The 25,107-nt window shown below is 41.3% G+C and overlaps 1 protein-coding gene across 1 annotated transcript in view; it reads left to right on the top strand.

The window, feature by feature from the left end:
• SMURF2 (SMAD specific E3 ubiquitin protein ligase 2) overlaps positions 1-25,107 on the top strand; it is a gene marked incomplete in the record, with an annotated part of 2,869,016 nt that overhangs the window by 1,403,216 nt on the left and 1,440,693 nt on the right. Inside the window, 1 exon segment of the mRNA XM_044080880.1 lies at positions 6,319-6,403. Within this exon segment, the coding sequence (XP_043936815.1) occupies positions 6,319-6,403 (85 nt within the window).

The following is a 25,107-nucleotide window of genomic DNA, read 5'->3' on the forward strand; positions in this document are numbered from 1 at the left end:
TATACCCGTTAGTGGGTTTTTTAATGTGTGACTGTTTTTGGTGCCCTTATTCCCTGGGCTAGCTAGGCCCGTTTAACTTAGAGGACCTAGTCTTCCCTGTGGTTATCCCACGGTCTGTAGGCCATTTCAGTTAGAGGCTGTAGTTTCCCACGCTCTATCTTGGTTATTTTTGGTGAAGGTGTCCCTACTGTTTTTCCCTGTGTGTGTGTGTGTGTTCTTGCTATTAGCATGTCCAAAGATTCTCAAGAACACAGACCTTCGGGCTTTAAAAAGTGTGCCAAATGTAATAATAAGATGTCTTTGACGGATGGGCACTCAGTGTGCGTGTATTGCTTGGGGGCTATTCATCTACAAGAATCCTGCTTGTTCTGCCATGCTTTCAGTCCCCATGTGCTGCAAGAGAGGAAGAACAAGCTTATTTTAAAAGGATTGCTGAAACCTTCCTTTGAAGAAGACTTAGAGGTCTTCTAGTTCCAGATCCTCTCCTTCCAAACCAGACAAAAAAAAGACAAAAAATCCTCAAAGAAATGCTCTCCAGCTCCGTCAGTTTCCTCGGAACTGCCAGAGAAAATCACTAGAACTACAGATGCTTCTTCGGCTCCACTGACTTCGGGGCCAACAGAAGGCAGTGCATCTATGATGTTGACATTGGCTCCCAGTTTATTGGAGCTGGTCTCCAGTTTTTTGACCAGTTTCTCTGACTCGCAGGTTTCTCTCTGCAGGGAGATCCAGATCCCCGACCATGTCCTGTAGGTCCTCTAGGACCCTTTCCGATGACAATGTCGATAGAGTGGTGAGGAAACTGCTCCAGTCATCTGTGCTGGCTAAATTGCTTTCAGCTCCGTCCCAGTCAGCTCCGGAGCCCATCTTCCCTTCATCTTTGGCTGTTCCTCCTCCGAACTTTTCTTCGGAGCCAGAGCCGTCAGTTCCGTCGGACACCGTGAAATTGGTTCCAGTAGCCCCTTTTGGCATCTCGGCTCCGATCTCTGTTCTAACCCTGTCGGCGCCATCCACGAGGTCCAGGATTCACAGTTCACTGGTCGGAACCAAGAGTGAGGTCTCCAGTCGATCTTCGGCTCTGAGCCTTCCTCTCGGTGCTTTGGCTGTGGTGAGCGTGGACCCGACATTGGCTTCAGACCTCATCTCCTTGGCTCTGGGGGCTTATACCGTAACTTCCACAGTTAGTCGATCTTCGGAGCCGGGGGGGGATCAGCTTTCGAGGTCACGAGGAGTGTGCTGGCCAGGTCGTCAGCTGCATCTTACAGCACTGACGCTCTTCCCCCTCCAGCACCGATATTCGTCTCAGATCATCCTCTATCCAGGGACAGCAGAGACCCAAGGCCTCAGGAAACCTCCATGAGTGGTCCCCAACTTTGAGGCCTCCCCAGAATTTTTACCTGAGGAGCCCCCCAGAAAGAGAGTGTGCAAGAGGAAGCACATTGACTCTCAAGATGAGTCTCTCATGTCTGACACTGAACTCGAGGAGTCAGAGAGGTCCCCCAAGTCGTCTTCTGATGATAGCTCTTTCTCAGATATCTTAGAAATATTGAGACAGAGAGGCGACTGGCCCTCTAAAGCCCCTTCTGAGGAGGAGTCTGTGTTCCTGAAGACCTTTGGGTCCCAACCCTCCGCCTCTTGGGTTTCTCCCCATTCGACGAGCCCCTGGACCTCATTTGTCGAAAGGTGTGGGGAAACTCCAGACACTGTGGAACCCGGTCCCTAGGAGACCCAACAAGTTTTTGTCCGCTCCCCCGATAGAGAATTTCTTACGAAAGGCGTTCCAGTAGATGCCATGGTGGTGGCAGCAGCCACCAAGAAGGAACTTGCTTAAACTTCATCTACCATCCATCCCCCTAACAATGAGTCCAGGGCTATGGACAGGTATGGGAAGCATGTGTTCTCTTCAGCGGCCTTTACACTGTGGTTGCTGAACTATTTGTCACATTTTACACGGCTCCAGAGAGATCTCCTAAAAGAGCTGGGAGATTCTCTACAGGGTAACGTTTCTGATGCTGTGGCTCAGAAGGTCAATGCTCAGATGTCTACCCTGAATTCTATTACCAACTCCTCCATGAGGCTGATCTCTTACACAGCCGATGGAGCGAGCAGGGCTGCGGGTTCCAGAGTCTCTCATAGGAGACACTCCTGGATGCACCTGTGCAACTTCGTGGAGGCTTTCAAGTTGACCTTCACCAATGCCCCCTTTGCCAGTTCATCCTAATTTGGAACCAAGGTGAAGGGCACACTCAGTAGATGCGAGCAGGAAGGAAAAACCCTGTCTGCCATGGGAGTACGTTTTTACATGCCTTCTAGATCTTATCCCAAGGGCCAGAAGGGTGGAAAAAATGTGGTTCAGAAAGTCGCAGAGGTGTTTTCACGACACACAGAGTGATTCCCCCTCCAGAGGCAGAGGAGGGGGTGGAAATTCAGGTAGATGCCGTCCTAGAGCCAAAGGAGGCCCGCGTAACCAGGGGGACCACAGTTCCTTTTGTGGTTCTCCCTACCAGCACTCTTGAAGGGAGGGCCGACTGTGTGTCTCTGGAGCCAGTTGGGGGTCACATCTCTCTATACCCAGAAGCCTGGCGAGAAATCACGCAAGACGAGTGGGTATTAGAGATAATTTCCAGAGGTTATCATATTCCCCTTCTTTCTTACCTCCCTCTAAACAAAGGAATCCCAGATGTTCCACCCAGTAAAGGGATTCTGCAACTTAAGTACAAAAGTTGGTGTCAAAGGGAGCCATCCAGCCTATCCCCTCAGACCAAGTAGGATTAGGGACTTGCTCCAGATTCTTTTTGGTGCCAAAAAGAACAGAGGACCTGAGACCCATCTTGGATCTCAGCCGTTTGAACCTTCATGTAGAGAAGTCCAAGTTCCGCATGGTCACATTACAGTCAATTCTCCCGTTATTAGGGAAAAATGTGTGGATGTGCTCCATCGACCTCCAGGTGCTTACTACCATATCAAAATGGACAGGGCATCCAGAAGTCACTTATGCTTCCAGCTGGGAGCCAGTCATTTTCAGTTTCGCGCCCTGCCTTTTAGTCTCACCACAGCCCCCAGTGTGTTCACCAAATGCATGGCAGTGGTAACGGCTCACTTGAGACATCAGGGATTCCAAGTGTTTCCGTACCTGGACGACTGGCTCCTGTCTGCCACCACCAGACAGCTACTGCTACAGACCAGGGACGCCACTATTGCGCTGTGCCTACGTTTGGGAATTACTTGGAATTGGGAAAAATCTGCCTTGTTGCCCTCGCAGCATGTTACCTTTATCGAATTAGACATGGTGCTCCTGAGGGCTTTCCTACCAGAAGAGAGAATTCAGGTTTTACAGCAGGAGATCTATGCTTTGCTACCACTGAAGAAGGTCAAGGCAAAAGTGGTCCTCAAGTTGTCAGGGACCATGGCTGCCACGATTATGCTAGTTCCTCTTGCAAAACTACACATGAGACTTCTTCAGTGGCTACTTTTTGCCCAATGGTCTCTACAGCATCTCCAGCTCTCCTGTCTTATTCTGATTACAAACAGGTGCAAGCAGGATCTGCGCTGGTGGCTTCAGACCAGCAATCTCAACGCGGGTATGCCTTTTATTCTTTCTTCTCCGGTTGCCATAGTGACCACGGATGCCTCCCAGATTGGGTTGGGGGGGCATTATCTCAACAGGACAGTCCAAGGCACGTGGCAAGAACACGAGATCCATTTGCATATCAATGTCTTAGAGATGAGAGCGGTGCTATTAGCGTTGCAAGCACTTCAAGGCTTTCTTCCTCATGGGACAATAACAATCCACTCAGACAACATGTCACTGGTATGGTATCTGAACAAACAGGGAGGAACCAGGTCGTATCCCTTTTGCAGAGAGGCACTTCGAGTGTGGCAGTGGGCAGTATCTTCCCGACGCTTTCTAGTGGCAGCGCACATACCGGGGAAGTCCAACGTGATTGCCGACAGGCTGAGCAGAGCTGTTCTGATGCCTCACGAGTGGTCCCTGAGTGAACAAGTGGCGGAACGGATTTTCCGCAGATGGGGTCAGCCTTGCTGCAATCTATTTGCCAGCCCCCTCAATGGAAAATGCAGCAGCTACTTCACCCTTATTCCCCCCGAAGGGGGCATCACCTAGAGACGCTCTAGTTCACGATTGGCCCTCCGGTCTTCTCTATGCCTTCCCTCCAATCCCCCCTGATAACAAAGGTTATTCAGAAAGCACAATCCCGAAGAAGCAAAAGAATACTGATTGCACCACACTGGCCTTGTCAGATCTGGTTTCCTTTTCTCCACCCTTATCTAATGGACGATCCGTGGATTCTGGACCCAGAGCCAGATCTGCAGACTCGTATGTCAGGGCAGTTCCACCCCTCCATTCAGACCCTCAAGTTGACAGCATGGCTTCTTCAATTCCGTCCCTAATCAGGCTTCATGATTTTTCCCCAGAGGTGGTTCATTTTTTGTCTTCTTCCCACAAGCCTTCTACTAGGAAGATTTATTCCAGTAAGTGGAAGAGATTCTCCATTTGGGCTCATGAAAGGCAAGACTGATCCCTATACAGCTCCCATTTCATCAGTTTTAGAATTTCTTTCTCAACTGTTCAGCCAGAGATCAGCTGCGGCAACTATCAAAGTGCATTTGGCAGCCATTTCTAATTTTCATGTTGCTAATGAACCCAATGTAATGGCGCACAGACTTTGTAGGGCTTTTCTGAAAGGGACTATGCTACTTCGACCTCCAATCTTTGATCCTGTAATGCCATGGGACCTCAATTGTGTGTTACAGCAGCTTACCTCACCTCCTTTTGAGCCCGCGGCAACCTGTGACATTAAATTTTTGTCTTGGAAGACCATCGTTTTGGTTACCATCACTTCGGTTAGGCGGGTCTCTGAACTCCAAGCTTTATCGGTTCGGCCCCCTTACTTGGTATTTCACAAGGATAGGGTTTCGCTAAGACCTAATCCTTCCTTTAAGCTTAAGGTTGCTTTGGTGGTCAACCTCAACCAGTCCATTGAGCTGCCTGTATTTTTCCCTGAATTCTCTAACAGGGCAGAATTTAAGTTTCATCAGCTAGATGTCCACAGACATCTATTTACATAGAACAAAAGATATTAGGAAATCTGATCAACTCTGTCTTATTTTGAGACAGTAGACTCTGGGATCTAGTTTCTAAAGTAACTCTGTCCAGATTGATTTCTAATTGCATTTCCTTCATCTATACTTCATATGGCAAGGAATTACCCTTTAAAAGTGAAGGCTTATTCTACACGATCGGTGTCTACCTCTGCTGCTTTTCAGGCTAGGATGTCTATGGATGATATTTGTGCTGCAGCCACTTGAGCATCTCCTCACACCTTTATTAGTCACTACAAATTGGATCTGATATCTAGAGGCAGATCTTCCTTTGGTTCCACAGTGCTCAGGAGTATTTTCCAGTGAGCCACCCAAGGTTTAGGTGCTAGGGACGCTGTCCCACGGGTAAGATGTAGGCGAGATTGGACTACATAACATCAAGAAGTTATGTACTCACCATAACGTTTGATGTATGTAGTCCATCTCACCTCACATTCTTACTAACCCACCCACCTACCCCCTCCTGGAGGACATAGATGTCGAGTCTCTGTTTTCAGCACTCCTTTTTGATGTGTTGATTTGGTTTTTCCTCTCAGCGTGTTGGTGTGTGTGTGTATCTGAGCTTGCAGCAAACAAGATCTGGGGATAGGTGCATTGCAGCATGGGATACCTCTTAACCACAAGCCAATTGAAGACTTAGAGCTAGAGTATGGCCGAGTCAGAGCCGAGGTTCGGCTCCAAACCCACGGGTAAGAATGTGAGGCGAGATGGACTACATACATCAAACGGTATGGTGAGTACATAACTTCTTGTTCTACACCCTGTCAGACTTCTTCTGTTAGCAAATATAAACAATAACAGATGTAGACTACAGTAACATTCTCATGAAAAGGGAATTTACATGGTTTCAATCCACTTTGATTATTTTTGCACATTTAGCAGGTACTGGTCAGCTCTAACAACTTCATCTGGAATATTTTCTTTTACTGCACTTTACTAGTTAAAAAGAGGTTACCAGAGTAAAATGCCACTTCTGTCTTATGGTTGCATATGATGCAGCTACTTTGGTTTCATAGCCGTTTCAGTGGTTTGCTAGGTTAATAGAACTGGTAATGAAAAAAAGAGTGATAACAGTTGCACTAATAATTTGCTGTCTAGATATCACACTTTCATTTGGTTGTACTTGTAATAAGTTTCTCACACTTTGAGTACTTTTTGCTTTTGTAATGAGCAAAATTTATATATTTTTATTAATAGTCAGTCTTCAGTCAAGAGACCGAATAGGAACAGGAGGACCAGTAGTAGACTGCAGTCGATTGTTTGACAATGATTTGCCAGATGGGTAAGCAAATTCTATCAATACAGTTGCTTGAGCTTAATGCTTGATTGTTTATTTGCTTATTTTTTTTCTTGGAGCACATTTCAGCAAGATGATGGTGTTTGTGTGTGTCTTCTTAATAGCTGATTTGATATCACTGCCTCCCACAGAGAGATGGGTTTTACCCTGCTTGTCAGTGATCACTTTTATCTGGGATGCAGCAGCCTTGGAGTAAAATAATTAAAGTGATGATCATGAGGGAACATTCTCCTCACATCAAAGGTACAAATGGGGCTTACCTCTGATAACAATGGTGCATGTGCTTGTATTGCTAGTGATGCTGAATGCTTGATAATATGAGTATTAAAGTGCATGAGCTCATGCAGTACGAGGAATTGTTGCTGAGCATTTGGGTTGTAAGCTTGGGAGTTGCAGAGAGATGAAGCTGTTTTTGTAGGGTGAAGTATGAAGTCATTTTAAGTGAGAAAAGAAGCAGAGTACAGCAGTCTGGTACTGAAAGTTGTGTGTGTGTGTGTGTGTGGGGGGGGTGAATGAGAGAAGCGGGATGGGAAAAAATTAGACATTTTTTTCTGCCTTAGGTGCAGAGTTGCTTGCATCAGAATGAAGTGGGGAGCAGTATCTTCCAGAGCAGTGGAGGTTGATGTTGCAGTTGAGCAGCAGATAAAATACTTGAGGGTTGTAATTGCAACTTTGAAACAATGACCATGATAATTTTGCATCTATATTATATAATCGAACTTTTAAAAGTTCGAACGTCATATGGCCGACACCATATGATTGAACTTTTAAAAGTTCGAAAATGTAATTAAAAAAAATAAACCAAAGAAAAAAACCTACCTGAAAGCTTTAAGCAGGGGGGCAAGCCACCCTGCACCCCCACACCCCCTGCTCTTTAAATATACCAACTCCGAGATCGCACTACAGTGCAGAAAAGGGAAAGCTTCCCATTCCACACTGTATGGAGATCTCCGTTGAAACATTTGAACTTTTAAAAGTTTGATCACATGGTGTCGACCATATGATGTTCAAACTTTTAAATGTTCGACAACGTGATATAGACCCAATAATTTCTCATTTGAAAATACCATTTTTCATTTTTTTTCAAGTTTAGTTTCCACAGCTAGTGGTGTGAGATCTTGTGAAATGTAATTCACTTGTTTTTTATCTACATTAGACTGTTAACGGACAGCTGTGCCCTAAACATACTTAAATAAGTAAAATCACATATAGCAAGTAATAAAGCTATCCAGATTCTAAAGATTCACAGCTCTACTGTAATGTGCATCTGTTCTTCCCTCCCTTAGGACCATAAACTTACTCAACCTTTGCTTAGTTCTGAATGTTGCGTATACCTCAATTGTGCAAAATATTTCAAACAAATGTAAATATGTACAAAGTAAAGCAAAGATTATGTAGAGGTGTCACAGGTTCCTGTGCTAGTGACTGTTAAGAAACAACAAAAACATTTGCTTTCTGAAAGTCTGTATGAAGTTAGATGATTCACTTGATGCTAAATGGCTGTTGCTTTCCCAAAATATTTTTGTGTTTTACTGGGCATACCTAGGTTCATAGGAGGTTGTCACGCTAATGGCTATAGGGCCTTTGCAAGCCTAGCCGTGTAAAAACCTATGTACCTTAATGGACTGTAGTTAGATGGTCATTTTAGCAGAGGTATTCTATGATCAGCACTGACTACCCCTGTCCATGAGGGATGTAGGTGCTACCCCGGGTTGAATTTATGGTCACCCATCCAATTGTCAAGCTTGCACTTAAATAGGGTCATTGAGGAGCTCTGCTTCATAGGAAGTGGGAGCTTATTCCAGAGGAGTGGCAATCTCTGGCAGATATATCTCTCTCTCTCCAACATGTTCTGTTAACGTCACAGGTAGGTTGAGATTCCTGGAGCAAGTGACTCTTGTCCCATTTGATTTGTGGATATCCAGCATTTCCATTAGGGCAGAGTCTGTTCTGTAGGCCAGGCGCAGGTCGCTTCTCAGCGACCTGTATGATACAGAGTACAGTGAGGGGGCTGTCGGTCTTTTCATGTGAGTCATGTTTTGGTGGCCCTGGATTCTGTTGGTTAGACACCTCTGTGATCTCTCCAGTTGCTGCAGGTGTCTGGTGAGATACATACAGAAAAGAGCATTGTACTCGGTTAGTGGTCTGATAAGGGTCAAATACAGCGGAGTTATAACCTACATAGTCTTGGATGCAATATGAGAAGCACAATGTAGAAGGCTTTCCTTATCGCTGTGGACACATTGTGATCTTAGTTTAGATTGCTATCAACCTGTGTTCCTAAATTATTGCCAAGCTAACTGCCCTTGTCAGCCATTCCAAGCCCAGACAATTACCCCATGTGAGAATCAAACCCTGCACCTTATGCCTATAAGGTGAACACCTTAACCACTATGCCAACCTCCCACCCTTAAAACTTCAGATACTTTACATATATTTATAGGTTAGTACTAGGCTAACTGCCCCTGTGGGTCATTTTATGCCTAGACAGTTACCCATGTGAGAATCAAACCATGCACCTAAACACTTAAATCATTATGTCAACCTCCCAATATTACTTCTTGATGTACTGTAATCTGTGTATACTGATGACCAAAGTACTGTCTAATTTATTCTGAATCTTTGTAAAATGAAAACAAAAGTAAGACTAGAAGTTAACAGCTTTGTTGGCAAGGCCATGCACATTTATCTTTTTGATCTGTACTGCCAATTGTGACTAATTCGCTGAGGTTTTCTAAGGCGGAGCAGAGTACTGTGAATGAAGGAAGTAAGATAGAGGAGCAATGTTTGAGACAGGACAGAAACTCAAATTCCAATTATTTAAATGATTATCTCAGCTCTTCGTTTTCACTTTATCAAGCATTTTTTGTGAAGGTGTGATGCATATGAAGGAAAACAAATTTGCAAAAGTCACAGCAAATAAGTCACTGGCACTCTACCAAGGAATTTCAAACAGAACTGTTTCTGTTTACTTCCATTCTAAGTGAATGGATGTGTTATCTTTACATTAAGGGACTGGGTTGTTAGCTCATCATTGTAACCTTGACAGTAAGGGACTGGGGCATTGTTGTAGCTCATCATTTGTGCCCTCACAGTAAGGAATAACTTTCCACGGAAACAAGGTCATGTTAGCATGTATGCCACTGTGACAGATTTCAAGGTTAGAAAAGAATTAATTTAGTAATAAGCAACTTCTGTGCCACAGGTAGGTTTGGACTGTATAGAAGTTTATGGCAAGATACAATATCTATGTTTTTTCTTTTCTTTTTTCCAGTTTCTGCCTGTAGTGGTCCTGTAAAATCAGTATTGTCCTTGAATATGGTACAGTGTGTAAAATCCATTGTGAGATCATTAAATGGCTCAGGTCCTTCCAGAATCATACAAGTCTACCTTCACAAAGGTGGTATTACTCTGAAAGGGCAGAGAGAATATAAGTGTTTTTCTGTGTGCAGTAGTGCTCAAGGTTTAAGAAAGTCTTTTCAACATCTTTTACATATCCTTATAGCACTTAAGTGTATCAGCTTGGTTTCTTTATTTTGTGCACTTGGTCTTTTCCAGTTTGTTGCAGAAGCCTTCTTTTGTAACGTCTACACTAATGCAACATTGCTTCTATATTATGTTTGTTAAAAAGTGTTTGATAAGTTTTGCCAGCAGCATCTACCTTTTATTTGTTCGAATTTCTTTACAAGGATAATGGGCTGATGTATGAGATTCTTTTTGCAAGTACAGCCTAGGCTGTTGGGAGGAACAGAATTGGAACTGTGAAATGAATACACAAGATGCAAACAAATTTCATTCCGTTATAAACTTATGTAGTAATACTGCCAAATCTAAAACATAATATACTAACAATTGAAATATGTTGACTTAGTCTGTGCTACAATTACATTTAAGTGAGAGTCCCTGTCCAAAGTTTGAGGTTAATAGTCCCAGCACAAACAGAAAAATGGTAAATTGTGAAATTCATAGTTTTTTTACATTTCAAGGATGTTGCAGGGGGCTTCTTCCAACTTTGCATCCCCAACATGTAAGGCTATCTCTCCCACATCCCTTCTACTTATGCCAACTAGTTAGTGTTACTATACCTCAGTACAGGCTGAAAATTCCAAGATACTCCAGTGTTAGACTTATTATATATTTCCTCCATTTTCAGTTCCAAAGATTACAGTTGCTGTTTTCAGACTTTCATTAGGGATCCAAATAAAAATGTATGCATGTGCTAATTATATAGCTTTAGGTACTGTTGGATGTTTTCTGAAATAATGTGACAGTTAAATGCTACTGAGCTTTGAGGTTGACATCTGAAAGTCATTAACTTCAGTAGTAAATGCTATTTATCTTTGAGGTTGACTTCTGAAAGGCATTAACTTTGGTAACAATGTGGATGCTAAAGGAGAGGGTATGAGTACTGACAGTGGAAGACTGTTCATGTTATGATGAAATTTAAGAAGCAAATACTTTGGAACTAATTGGTTTCTTAGCTGTGAAGAAAAGTTATTCAGGTTTTGCAGCTTTAGAATGTGAGGGAAAAGACCACAGCTGTAGCAAACTCATCAGGTATTTGGTGCCATTCCCTGAGCTGGTGCCCCTCAACTCTTAAGTTGAGAAGATTAAAAAAAAAAAAAAAAAGTCTAGTGCTTGAAACTGTAGCAAACCACTTGCTGAAGATATAACAAATAGTTTGCTACAGTTTATGTACTATTCACAACAAATTTGAGTGATCGCAATTGCCGTATCTGCATTCATTTCTGTTTGCCAATAATGCAGTAAAGCCCCATATTAGCATCTGCTAATTTTGTGCCCCCTAATACCTTGCACCTGGGACAGCTGTCCTCTTTGCCCTGGCCTAGCTGCGTTTCTGGGATAGGTACTGCAATTTCATATTTTTGGGCATCGTAAAATGAGTACAGTATTCTTTTGATAATCTGCTGGCTAACTAAATACAGTATTTTGGCTTGAGGTTTAATTAGGAAAAAGCATAAAAAGAGGTCTGCATGTTCTTTGGTTACCAACTTGCTTTTTATAGTTTGGAACCATGGTGTTCGTAATGGGGGTGGGGTAATGAATATATATATTTATTGTATTTTTTGCAAGGAATAATTTTTTGGGGGAGACATGTAATTATTAGGAGGTTGTATTTGTTCTGAGGCAGTAGGATACCCATCCCATTGATGGTTGTACATTGTAAGGAACAATGAAAAGTTCCATGCACAGAAGATGAGATAGTTTATTTTTTTATCTTGTATTTGTGCGATGTTCATCTGATGGTAGTCGTAGTCTGAGCTACCTAAAGTGAAATTTTATTTTGAGGGTGATACCACATGCTGTATTGAAGGACCACTGGGGGTGAGTAGTTTAAGTTGTGACTGTCATGAAAGAATAGAATGGACAGCACTCAACAGCTAAACTTGTTTTACTGTTACCTTTAAAAGATGAGCAGTAGGACTGTTTTCTTGTGTGAAAGCTCATAATGAAAGGTAAACCTAGAACAGCTGAGTGCATCAACATGTAAAAACCTACAAAGCAGCTAGTCATTACATGTATAAAAACAAGAAAAGTTAGACGGGGCTGTGAGTTTATAGCAAATGTGTCTTCTGATTTTCTGGACTTCTTGCTTGTGGTGATGTTTGTTGTTCCGTTGTGCAATTGTCAAGAGAGAACAAACATCTCTGGAGTGCCTACAAACCACTTAGCAACCAGCTTGGGATGAGTGTTTCTCTTTTTGCTCTAGTGAGAGAAGGAACAGAGGGACTTTGATTCCTAAGGATCTTTGATTGGGCAGTGTATGTTGGACTTTCTTGATTAGTCTGGTTACCATTTAGGTTGAAACCTCTTCAATTTTTGTTTTAGACTGTTGAGCAGCTTGGCTATCTGTTATGCTGAGCTGCTGTACATGCCATATAGGGCATGTGCAGTAAGAAAGCTACAATAAGCCCTACAGATTCCTACAACATCTGGGAATGAGACTGGTGATTACCAAAGAGCCTTTGACCCAATTCTCGTGGACCAGATTGGGATTAATGTTCTTGGTTTCCTCCTATTGAGAGAATGAGCAAAGGGAAATTGATTCCTGGCTAAGTTTAACTGCATTGAGGCCAACATAAGCATTAGCCAATAGACAAATCACCAATATTCATCATTCTTGAAAGACCTTGCTTAATTTGTCTCATAGTTTTTTGCAGTGCAGTCCTCCTGTGAGGAGACTGTACTGAACATGATGAAGCACTTTAAATGGCAAACCATGTTGATCTCTGATGTTCGGAAGAGGTATTACACACTCTTGGAAATGAGCACCCCTGCCCCCTTCTCCTCCCTCCTGTCCTTGAGGCTTAAAGGATACCTGTCAGTCCATTTCTTCTGCACCAAATTTTCAACCACCTGTTCCTAAAAGACCAGACCGGTTTTACAAGGTGCTTGATGACCTAAAATATTTATACAAGAACCCAGTGGCAGATCTCTAGGGCAGCTGCTACTGCATGGCTTCACAGTCAGCCTGTACGTGAGGAATTCAAATCTGAAATTCTAAATGCTTCATGGACAGAGGAGCACTGTTTGGTCCTCAGGTGGCAAGCCTGTTCAAAACTCTCCAAGAAAAGGTGAGACCATGAAAGACTGCAAACAAATCCTACTCTCCTCAGTACTTGAATACCATAGTAACTACACATCTAAATGTACCTCCTTCATTAGGTGGGATCCTAGGACTGTTCAGAAACAAAACCGCTAGGGAAAGGTATTCGGGGCGGGGGGGGGCATAGGGAACTTCCAGCAGGGCGCTGACAACCTCTGCAGCACCCCTCCCCCTCTACTCAGTCGCATTACCCCTCTTTACCAACGACTGTCACTTTCCCTGACCAGGTGGTAAGCTATTACCACAGACAAGTGGGTCTTCTCCATCGTCAGGGAATGTCGTCTTTTTTTTAAACACATTTATTGAATTACCTCTTGAAACATGCAAACTTACATTTATGTAAAAGTAATCAAGCTATATTAATAAGTTCACATTTACAAACGTTATACAGCACCTGTACTGTTATATAATCTAAGCAGCATTACATAAAAGGTCTATATTAAATCAGCGAACATTTAAAAAAGCAAATGCTGATTTATCGACCCCATGTAAGCGAAAGCTTACAATCCCAAGCACTCGGAACAGAGATTTTTTCCCAGTGAAAAAAAATCACTGTTCCATAAAAAAAAAAAAAGTAAAAGCTTCAAAACATTACATAAAGTGGGGGGGCTTTGCTCCCCCCCACTGAAATATACCAACTCCGAGATAGCACTACAGTGACGAAAACGGCAAAGTAACGGAGGCCGCCAAATGATTTCTTTCCCCAGGGAAAGAAATCGCTTATATGCCGTTTTGCTATTTTGTGCGTTCAAGTTCGATCAAGACGCATTCGAAGGATTGCGTCTTCGATTATGTAATAGGAACCCTTACATAAATTCAGTTCATGCCTTCGATTAAACCTCACTCCATCTCAGAAATATTTTTCTGAATGTATTGTTCCACAATTTCCACTTTTTCTATATAATTTACTGATACCTTTTTCTAAAGATCCCACTTCCTGTGCTTTTATCTCTGTTGGAATAGTCCACTACAAGTATAGTTGGTTTAGATTTTGATTTCTATTTTCTAGTACATGTTCTTCGTGTTTCACTGTTGCAGTCATTACATTTGGGTAATCTGCTGGCAGGTTGCCCTCAGTCGGCATGAATAACAAAGTCTTGGGTCCTGCGTCGGTTGCTGTCTCCTCTTCCATGACGTGAGGTCGTCAGGGGTATAAAACATACAGCAGACGCCATTTTCATCAGTCTTTCTTGCCGCGCAGTGCCCAAAGCAGAAGCAGTTCGCAAGTGCAGGTCTGCCGACTCTGAAATTTTCGTTTTCGAGTTTCAGAACCGAAGTCTTCAAACTAAAGCTAAGTACCCCGTTGGGGAAACTTTTTCTTGCTCCTTACCGATGTCAGTAAAAGTTAATAATTGCATTACTTGTGAGAAGAAAATACCTCATAAGGATTTTCATTTGTATTGTATTCCTTGCCTAGGCCCTGATCACGAACAAGTATCACACCAAACTAGTAAACTGAAAGACTAAAACCACAGAATATATCCAACAGTTGAAGTTGACCACGATTTAAAGTATCCTATTTATTAAAAGAATTAAGCGCTTTTCGTTGTTGTAAAATGGCAACAACTTCAGATTCAAACAGAGGCATTAATTACAAGTTTAAATAAGTAAGAAATCATATCACATGACAACCATCAGCTGACATGTTACACCATAAAAAAACAGTAAAAACTAATGGCAATGTGATTTCATTAAACAACTAACAACAAGTTGTAAATCAGGACATACGATCCCTTCTCGAGTTGAACCGTCCAATAAAGGTAAAAAAAAAATAATAAAAACGGTCCGGTAAACATGTACACGGGCGATACATTCTTACAAAAAAATACAAAAATGAAACATATCACCACAAAGTACACTGTATTCATGTTGGCTCATTACTCAAAATGGATTGAGATGCGTTCAAATGTATAATATAGTCAGTTTGACAGCTCTCCTTCATGTCTATGTACAAATAATAAAGATAATACTATTAAGTATACAATATACAAAATTTTCACTCTTGCTGATGTTCTAGCTCCTCAGGTTCATTACAAACAGATTGAACTATACTACTAAGTACACTGTATTCATATTAACTGATTACTCAAAATTAATCAAAGTTAAGTACACAACCATGTCAAGTTGACGATTCTCCTTCATTTCTATATGCAAATATAAAGGAAGAAATACTATTAAATATGTAGTATACTCAATTTGCACACATACTAATGCTCTACCTGCTCTGATCGAATACTGGCAGGTAGAACCATATAAAAAGTGTAATAGATTTATAAATAATAAGTCCCCCTTCGCCAGGTACCTATATTACTAACCTTATACAACATAAATACGTACTTAATAAACCATAAGCCTAAATAAAGAAGGTATATAAAACATATGAAAACTCTTTTATTTTGTTAATTTTATCTATTTAAACTCTTAAGCTTTAGTAAACAAGAGATGTTACAGAACTCATTTAAGCCAGGGCTTACAAAGGCATTTAGTCTAATCTGCCATGCTAGCTTACATTCTTCTAGTATAAAGTTAAATGGGCCGCCCCTTGGATCCTCACACACTTGATCAATGGCTTTAAATAAAACACTGTGATTGTGATTAATATTAAGATGTCTAACTAGAGGGCTTTCTTCTTTCTTCCTTTCAATTGCATAAGTGTGTTCATAAACCCTGTCTCTTAACCTATGCTCGGTCTTCCCGATGTAGAAAGCAGGGCAGTTTTGACATCTTGCTGCGTATACCACATATTTAGAATTACAGTGAAACTTATTCATCAATTTGTATTTCTTGTCATTTATACAAAAAGTTTCACCTATTTCTATGTGTCTGCGCATTCTACAAGACCCACATACGGTCATCCCAACGCGCTTCAAAAAGGAAAATGTATTTTTCCTTTCTAACAGACTTTTGAGGTTAGCTCCCTTCCTAAAGACTAATTTAGGTAACTGACTAAATTTATTAACCAAAGGCCTATCAAGTGAAATGAATTCCCAATTTTTATATAAAATGAGCCTGACCATGTCCGAATCATTACTAAAGGTAGTAATAAAACTAGTTGTAAGTTCGCTATTGGTTTCATCAACTTCAATATGCTCAAATAGTGGATGTTCACTAGAAGGAACAAGTGAAACAAATCCTTCATTGCAATTATCTTCCCTTATACTCTTGTTAAGTAAGGGTCTAAGCTGACCTATGTTTCTTTTATTAGTAACTTCAACTATTAAGGACTCCACTAAAAAAGTAGGGTAACCTCTCTGTTGGAACAAGTTACTTAAATGGGAACATTCATCCCTAAAGTCAGAATCTAATGAGACCATCCTGGCTGCCCTAATAAGTTGTCCCTTAACAATGGACCACTTTTGGTGGAAGGGGTGACAACTTGAAAAGTGGAGGAACGAGTTAGAGTACGTCTCCTTTCTAAATATTTTAGATACATATCTGTCATTGATAGTGTCTTTACTAAGTCTACAGTCCAGGTAGTCAATACAGCTTGTGCTAAAGTTTGATGTAAAACTGAAAAATTCTGTCGTGGAATTAAAATAAGTGACAAATGCTTGAGCTTGCTGGTTGTTACCTTTAAAAATGACGAAAATATCTTCCAAAAATCTTGTATAAAACATGGGATTCACCCTGTGGTCACTATTCTTAAATATGAATTATTTTTCCCAGAATGCCATCACAAGGTTTGCAAAACTGGCGCCACAGGGCGACCACATGGCAACGCCATGTTTTTGCAAGTAGAACTCGTTGGCAAACAAAAAGTAATTGTTAGTAAGAATAATGTCCAACAGGACTTCTGTAGTGTGAATCTCGTGTGTTGGAGCATTTTTTGACTTCATCATTAAGCTGACCCACTCAATGCCTTCCATATGAGGGATCGATGTATAAAGATCCCTCACATCAATAGTTAAGAAATTATGGTCTCGATCAAAACACAAGCTATTGATTTTTCCCCAAAACGACCACGAATTTTTACAAATCTGTGGTTCTAGCAGAATATACTTTAAGATCTTATCAACAACTTTAGCACAAGGGTACCTGATGGAACCTCTTCCATCAATAAGCGGTCTCATCGGTGGGTCATTTAGGTCTTTGTGGACTTTAGGGATTCCAAATAACACTGGGGTCTTAGGCCAAGGAAGTGAGATATAGTTCAAAGTGTCAATGTCTATTATTGACTCAATAAACAAGTCATTAAAGTAGCTTTTAATATGACTATGTGCAACATTTACTTCATTCAGTGAAGCTTTAGAATATGCTTCGCTGAGTAGCAAAGAATGAATTATTTTGTTGTAGTTGACATACTCAAAAATAGCTAACCCACCACCTTTGTCAGGCTTTACAACTCTGACAGGAGATGATCTTAATAAATACAACTCTTTTTCGTGTGGAGATATTAACTTTCATATCAGAACCACTCATTTTGGTATCTGTTAAGAAATTACGGCAATCAAGCTCACACACCTGTTCAAACATTCTCAAAGTTTGATGCAGTGGGGGGTTAAAAGTACTTGAAACTCGTAAATCTTGAGTTGATCTAACAGTATTAACAAAAAGACACCTTAAATTCAACTTTCTCACAAATAACTCAAGTCAAAAACAAGTTGTACTAAATTAGAAGGTCTACTAGGGACAAAAGTATTGCCCTTTGCTAACTACTCTAAGTACGGGGTCAATTCTCATAGAAGAATAGTTGAAAATTTTGAAGTCCCCTGTTGAATTCAACAAAATGTCAACAAGCATAGTGTCGTCTTCACCTATCTCCTGAACCTGTTGTTTCTTTTGTTCCTTTGATTCTTTTGGTTGCGGTTGAAATTCTTTTTCGGGATTGTGCCTGTGTGCTTGGCCTCCCGAAATTTTTGATTTACTATATTTCGACCGTTACCATTTTGTGGTTCAGGATAGGTTTATGTTTTGGTTTTGATTACGAATTTGTTCACTCTGTCTTATAGGCAATCATTCGAAGCACCATCCCCATAGTCTAAGCTGTCTGGGTTATTAATGTCAGTGTCTTCACTGTCCATACAAGGAGCTGATGAAGTAACAGAAAGGACAGTTGATACCTGTGAACTAGATGTAGGTTAAGAGACAGGGTTTATGAACACACTTATGCAATTGAAAGGAAGAAAGAAGAAAGCCCTCTAGTTAGACATCTTATTATTAATCACAATCATAGTTTTTTATTTAAAGCCATTGATCAAGTGTGTATGGATCCAAGGGGCGGCCCATTTAACTTGATGCTAGAAGAACGTGAGCTAGCATGGCAGATTAGACTAAATGCCTTTGTAAGCCCTGGCTTAAATGAGTTCTGTAACATCTCTTGTTTACTAAAACTTAAGAGTTTAAATAGATAAAATTAACAAAATAAAAGAGTTTTCATAGGTTTTATATACTTTCTTTATTTAGGCTTATGGTTTATTAAGTAGGTATTTATGTTGTATAAGGTTAGTAATATAGGTACCTGGCGAAGGGGGGACTTGTTTATATATCTATTACACTTTTTATATGGTTCTACCTGCCAGTATTCGATCAGAGCAGGTAGAGCATTAGTATGCGTGCAAATTGCATATACTACATATTTAATAGTATTTCTTCCTTTATATTTGCATATAGCAATGAAGGAGAATCATCAACTTGACATGGTTGTGTACTTAAATAACTTTGATTTATTTTGAGTAATTAGTTAATGTGAATACAATGTACTTAGTAGTATAGTTCAATCCGTTTGTAATGAACCTGAGGAGCTAGAACATCAGCAAGAGCGAAAATTTTGTATATTGTATACTTAATATTATTATCTTTATTATTTGTACATAGACATGAAGGAGAGCTGTCAAATTGACTATATTATACATCTGAACGCATCTCAATCCATTTTGAGTAATGAGCCAACATGAATACAGTGTACTTAGTGGTGATATGTTTAATTTTTGTATTTTTTTGTAAGAATGTATCGCCCGTGTACATGTTTACTGGACCGTTTTTATTATATTTTTTTACCTTTATTGGAGGGTTCAACTCAAAAAGGGATCGTATGTTCTGATTTACAATTTATTGTTAGTTGTTTAATGAAATCAAATTGCCATTAGTTTTTACTGTTTTTTGATGGTGTAACATGTCAGCTGATGGTTGTCATGTGATATTATTTCTTACTTACTTAAACTTGTAATTAATGCCTCTGTTTGAATCTGAAGAAGTTGCCGTTTTTACGACAATGAAAAGTGCTTAATTATTTTAATAAACAGGATACTTTAAATCGTGGTCAGCTTCAACTGTTGGATATATTCTGTGGTTTTAGTCTTTTAGGCCCTGATCACAGTGTGCCTTGCTGTCGGTTTTATGCTAAATTTAACCAACACACTATTAAGCGTCGGTATATTTTTGCTTCTAAATATTTTGGTTCAAGATTTAACTACCCTGAAATGTCGGTTAGCAATCAGACTACCGGAGTTCACAAAAAACACAAGGAAAAAGACAGAGACAGACCATTGAGTTCCAAAACCGACGACAAAGCTTCTCCTAAGCCAGTCGCCGGTTAGCCAGTACTCAGGTGCTTTTGCACCCCCTGATGCCTGCTACTTTTGAGTCGCAGGCCTCTACCGAGACCCATTCGGAGATTCAGAAAGTATTGAACTCGCAGATGTCTCTCCCTTGGATAGGTCTGGAGCCGCTGAGCAGGCACTGGCTTCTGAGGGTGTTTTCAGGCCTCAACATTTTTACATTAAACCGATGCCAGCAACAAAACCAAGGTCAAAAACAACTTCTATGTCTAAAAAACCGATGCATGATCCATGTGCTCAGGCCCCATGCCTAAAAAACAGATGATCAAAATGGCTTAGGATTTAATTACCTTGATCAGGGCCCCCCCTGTTAAGAGGCCTAGGCAAGGCACTGATTATGAATCTTCAGATCAGGTTTCCATTTCTTCTGATTCCTCTTCTGCTCAGGAATTTTCTGTTCCACCCTATGAGGATTCTGATCCAGAGGAATCCATCCCATCTGCATCTCCTCCTGAGGATTACTCTTTTGGAGAGACTTTGCATACTTTAAGGGAACATTTTCACTGGGAGAGTCAGGACTTCTCTGAATCAAAAAAGAGGCTTGGAGATTTTCTTCTTCCTCAGCATAGGCCTTTGGCTATACCTCCTGTATTAGACATTGTTGATGATGTGTTCTCTGAATCAAGCATGGCTCCTGATTCCCTGCCTCCAGCTCCTAGTAAGCCAGACAGAAATTACAGGGTTCCTGACTCCCACAAATTTCTTTTCAAAAATCCAGCTGCTGATCCTGAGACTATTTCTCAGGGTCCCAAGGGTGTAAAGGCTTCTACTGCCAAAAATCCTACCCCTTCTGATAGAGATTCCAGGGCGCTGGATAGATTGGGTAAGAAGGTTTATATGTCTGCAACCTTGGCAATCAGGGCTTTAAACTGCCAGTTTCATATGCTTAAATATCAACAGCATGTTATGGGCTTACTGAAACAGAAAATTATGTTGATTTCTGATTGTGTGGAAAGTAGAGTTACAGGATTTATTGCATTCAGCAGAATAGGTTGGAAAGCATACCTTGGAGGCCTCTTGTAGGGCTGCCGTTACTGGATCTGTGATTAGAAGACATGCCTGGCTCAAGGAGCAAAATCTGCCTGATCATGTTAAAGCTACATTGTTGGATGCCCCTTTGCACCATGATACTGTGTTTGGTAATAAGGCAGAAGAGGTTTTTAAAGAAAATGGAAGACAAAGCTAGATCTCTGCAAACTGTAAAAGATTTCTTGCAAGTGCAGCCACCCAGGTTCAGTAGGCACTGGCCAACTAAAAATTGGTCCTTTCCTGTGTCCAACAGAGCCACTCAGGGCAAACCCAGGCGCTCAAAAGACTCCAGATATCAATCACAGGGTTCTTACAGGTCAAAGCAATGGGGTGCCTCCACCTCCAAATCTGGAGGAAACAAAGCACAACCCTACAGTAAGCAGTCTCAATAACTTTCCTCTACCATCTCCAAGCACTTATCTTTTGGCAGCCCCCTTGGTGGGAAAGTTAGCACTTCATGCTCAAAGTTGGCAGTTAATTACCCAAAACAAATGGGTATTAAACATGGTATCCCAGGGGTACAGATTTAATTTCCATACTTTGCCAATTCCAAATGGATGGCCAGATCTCCCACAAAACCAGTGGGCAGAGGCTCAGAAACAAGTCACATCCCTCATGGATATAGGGGCTATTCAACCGGTACCAGAAAAGGAAAAAGGACAAGGATTTTATTCAAGACTTTTCCTGGTACCCAGAAAAGACAATTCTTGGCGTCCAATACTGGATTTATCGATTCTGAACATGTTCCTGGACATTCTAAAATTCAAAATGCTGACTTTACAACAGCTTCTGCCTATGCTAGGCAAGAATGCTTGGTTAGTAACTCTGGACTTAAAAGAGGCATAACTGCATATCCCAATAAGGGAATCATGCAGAAGATACCTTCGCTTCAAAGCAGGTTTTTTGCATTACCAATTCTCTGCACTGCCCTTTGGCTTATCTACTGCGCCCATGGTCTTTACAAAGTGCCTGGCACCAGTAATTGCATTCTGCAGACAAAGAAACATTCAAATTTATCCTTATCTGGACAATTGTCTCATTCAAGCAGAGGACAAGGACACTCTTCTTCAACATCTGGCGTTTGTAAAAAGGCTTCTAGCATGCCTAGGGTACACCATAAACAAAAAGGAATCACAACTGGTACCCTCTCAAATAATTGCATTCCTGGGTGCAAGCTTGTATACAACTGCCCAAATGGCTTACCTCACGCCAGACAAACAAAGGCAATTGACAACATACTTCAAACAAATGGCAACAAAAACCCAGTTAATCTGCAAGACAAATTCTGCAGGCTTTGGGGTTCAGGGCATCCTGCATTCTACTAATTCCATATGCAAGACTGCATATAAGGAAGAGTCAATGGTACCTAAAAAGTTTATGGAGTCAACGTTGTCACAGCCTGGAAACAATGATTCCCCTCATTCCCTGCTTACAACATGAGTTTCTTTGGTGGGCAGAGACATGTGACCAAAACAAGGGACTGTCATTCACTCTACCCCCTGCCACCCAAACCCTAGCTACAGACGCATCAGACTATGCCTGGGTGGCCCACCTGGCAGGGAAATGCATTCAGGGCAAATGGAGCCCAAACCAAATGCATCTGAATATCAACCAGAAAGAAATGCTAGCTGTTCAGAATGCTCTGACAGCCTTCAAGGACTTACTTCATCCAGGACAACTACTGATAAAGATGGACAACACCACAGTTATGTGGTACATAAACAAGCAGGGGGTACACATTCCTACCCCCTTTGCAGACTAGCCATGGCCTTGTGGAACACAGCCTTGACTTACCAAATACATCTTCAAGCTCAATTCCTGCCAGGAAAGCAAAATACTCTGGCAGATGACCTAAGCAGAAATCTTATGGACCTGCACGAATGGAAAATGGATCCACAAATCTTCAGCATGTTAACACAGAAATGGGGGGAGCCCAGACATAGTTGTGAGGAGAGGCAAATAGATCTGTCAGTTGGACAAATTCTACACAAGAACTGATCACAAAAAAGCATGGAAAGTGGATGCTCTATCCTTCAGCTGGAAAAACCTATCAGTCTATGCCTTTCCCCCTCTGCCTCTACTCTCCAAGGTCTTACTAAAAGTCAGACAGGAAAAACCAAAAATGATTCTAATTGCTCTGGACTGGCCTCGCCAGCACTGGTACCCGCTTCTAAGGAATATGTCACACCTTCCTCCATGGTACTTGCCTCAAAAACCTCACCTACTGTCTCAGCAGAACTATCAAATTCTGTGCACTCAGCTCCAAACTCTGAATCTTGCAGCATGGCTAATCAGCTAATTATTCAAACCATATGTCTCAGTAAACCTGTGATAGATGTCATTTTGGAAGCCAGAAGGCCTAGTACTAGAAAATCATATGCTGATAAATGGAAGAGGTTCTGTGCTTGGAACCAAGCACAAGGAATAGACACAGCAAAGCCCAATATTCCTCAGATTTTACAATACTTAACTGAGATGCTTGACAAGGGCCTATCTTTTTCTTCAATAAAAATCCATGCTTCTGCCATCTCTGCTCATTACAACACAGAGCCTCCCCTCTTTTCTCATCCACGCTTAAACAGTATCTCAGAGGGGCCAAAAATGTAAGGCCTCCCAGGAGAGCACCAACTCCTGCATGGGACCTTAATTTTGTGCTGGAAAAACTCACCCTGCCTCCTTTTGAACCAGCAGCTACTGCGGATATAAAATTTCTATCTTGGAAGACAGCTTTTCTTTTGCCAGTCACTTCAGCAAGAAGGGTTTCAGAACTACAGGCTCTCATGGCAGTGGAGCCTTTCATTATTTTTTTACCCGGACAGGGTGGCCCTCAGGACCAGTCCTCCTTTTATGCCTAAGGTGGTATCCAGTGTGGCTCTTAAGCAGACCATTCACCTGCCAACATTTTACCCAAATCTGCAGAACAAGGGGGAATGGATTCTGCATTCACTGGATGTACACAGACAGCTAAGATTCTGCTTAAACAGGACCAAATCTCTAAGAAATTCTGAGCAACTACTAGTAGCATTTGCTGCAGGATCATAGGGGAAGGGTATATCAAAGCAGACTATTTCTAAATGGATAAGCCACTGCATTAGTTTCTGCTGTTTGCACCATGGTATACTGGTGCCCAAGGGGATCAGATCACATTCCACCAGGGCTGCCTCTACTTCAGCAGCTTTTCTCTGAGGGGTCCCACCCAAAGACATTCTAGAAGCTGCTACTTGGAGCTCTATTCATACCTTCACAAAGCATTACCATTTACCTCTCTTCTCTAAATCCAGGGCAGGCTTTGCCACTGCAGTCCTGCAGGGCCTTATAGCCGCTCCTAATGCTGTTTAGTTCCATCCTCCCATCCATAGCTTTGGGATTCTACTCAAATATAATGACTGCAACAGTGAAACACGAAGAACGTAGTACAATTGTGTACACTTGCCATAAATGTAGATGTTTGAGTGTATTCACTGTTGCAGTCTGGGTTACCCACCCGCCAGCCCCCTTTCTATACCTTTTCTTTCCTTCACTAAACTCAAAAGCCTTTGTGGTGTATTTGCTTTTAGTTGAAGGTAAAGTTTATGTTTCTAAAAGTGCATTTATATATTTACAGTTTATATATATTTTTACTCCCCATTTGGGGGGCACCTGACATCTGGGGCAAGACAAACTGATGAAAATGGCATCAGCTGCATGTTTTATACCCCTGACGACCTGCCGTCTTGGAAGAGGAGACAGCAACCGAAGCAGGACTCAAGACTTTGTTATTCAGGCCGACTGAGGGCAACGTGCCAGCAGATTACCCAAATGTAATGACTGCAACAGTGAATACACTTGAACATCTACATTTATGGTAAGTGTGCACAATTGTACTTTGCTTTCTTGGCAGCCACCAGAATTGAACTTAACAAGGCCTTTGCTATGTTTAGGCAATTCAGATAGTGTATCCCAGCTCAAAAAAATCATTTGCTTGCCTAGTACTCCTGATAGGGTACTCTGTAGAGAATATTTAAAGTCTGCCAAATCATTACACTCCCAAAACGCATGTTCCCAGTTACCTCTTTCTTTCCCTTCACATCTCCAACATTTGACATCCCCCATAGGAAAAATTCTTTGGAGTCTGGAGTATAAAAATACCTATGCAGAGAGTTAAAAGCAAAAATTCTAGATCTTCTTGACTTTGTTGCATATTGGGGAGCCATACATATGTCTTTCCATTGTTTCCTTGTCAGTTGCTTATAGAATCTCTCTTCCCAATCTTTCTCTAACATGCTCTGATTGATTCCTATAGTTATCATGCAATATTTTATATGCGTTACTAATCATCTCTTTTTTAACAGCAGCTTCTGTTCTAGATTCAACTAAAAACTTTTCAAGAAAGGGTCTTTCACTTAGGATTTGCCTATCCCTTTCTCTTTGTGTATACTCTGATATCAATACTTGATAGGGAAGGTAGTCTCTAGTCTGTAGCCCAGATGTCTTCT

Source organism: Protopterus annectens, chromosome 8.part0 (assembly GCF_019279795.1).
Source record: "Protopterus annectens isolate FY-2018-M chromosome 8.part0, PAN1.0, whole genome shotgun sequence".
NCBI classification, from domain to species: Eukaryota; Metazoa; Chordata; order Ceratodontiformes; family Protopteridae; genus Protopterus; species Protopterus annectens.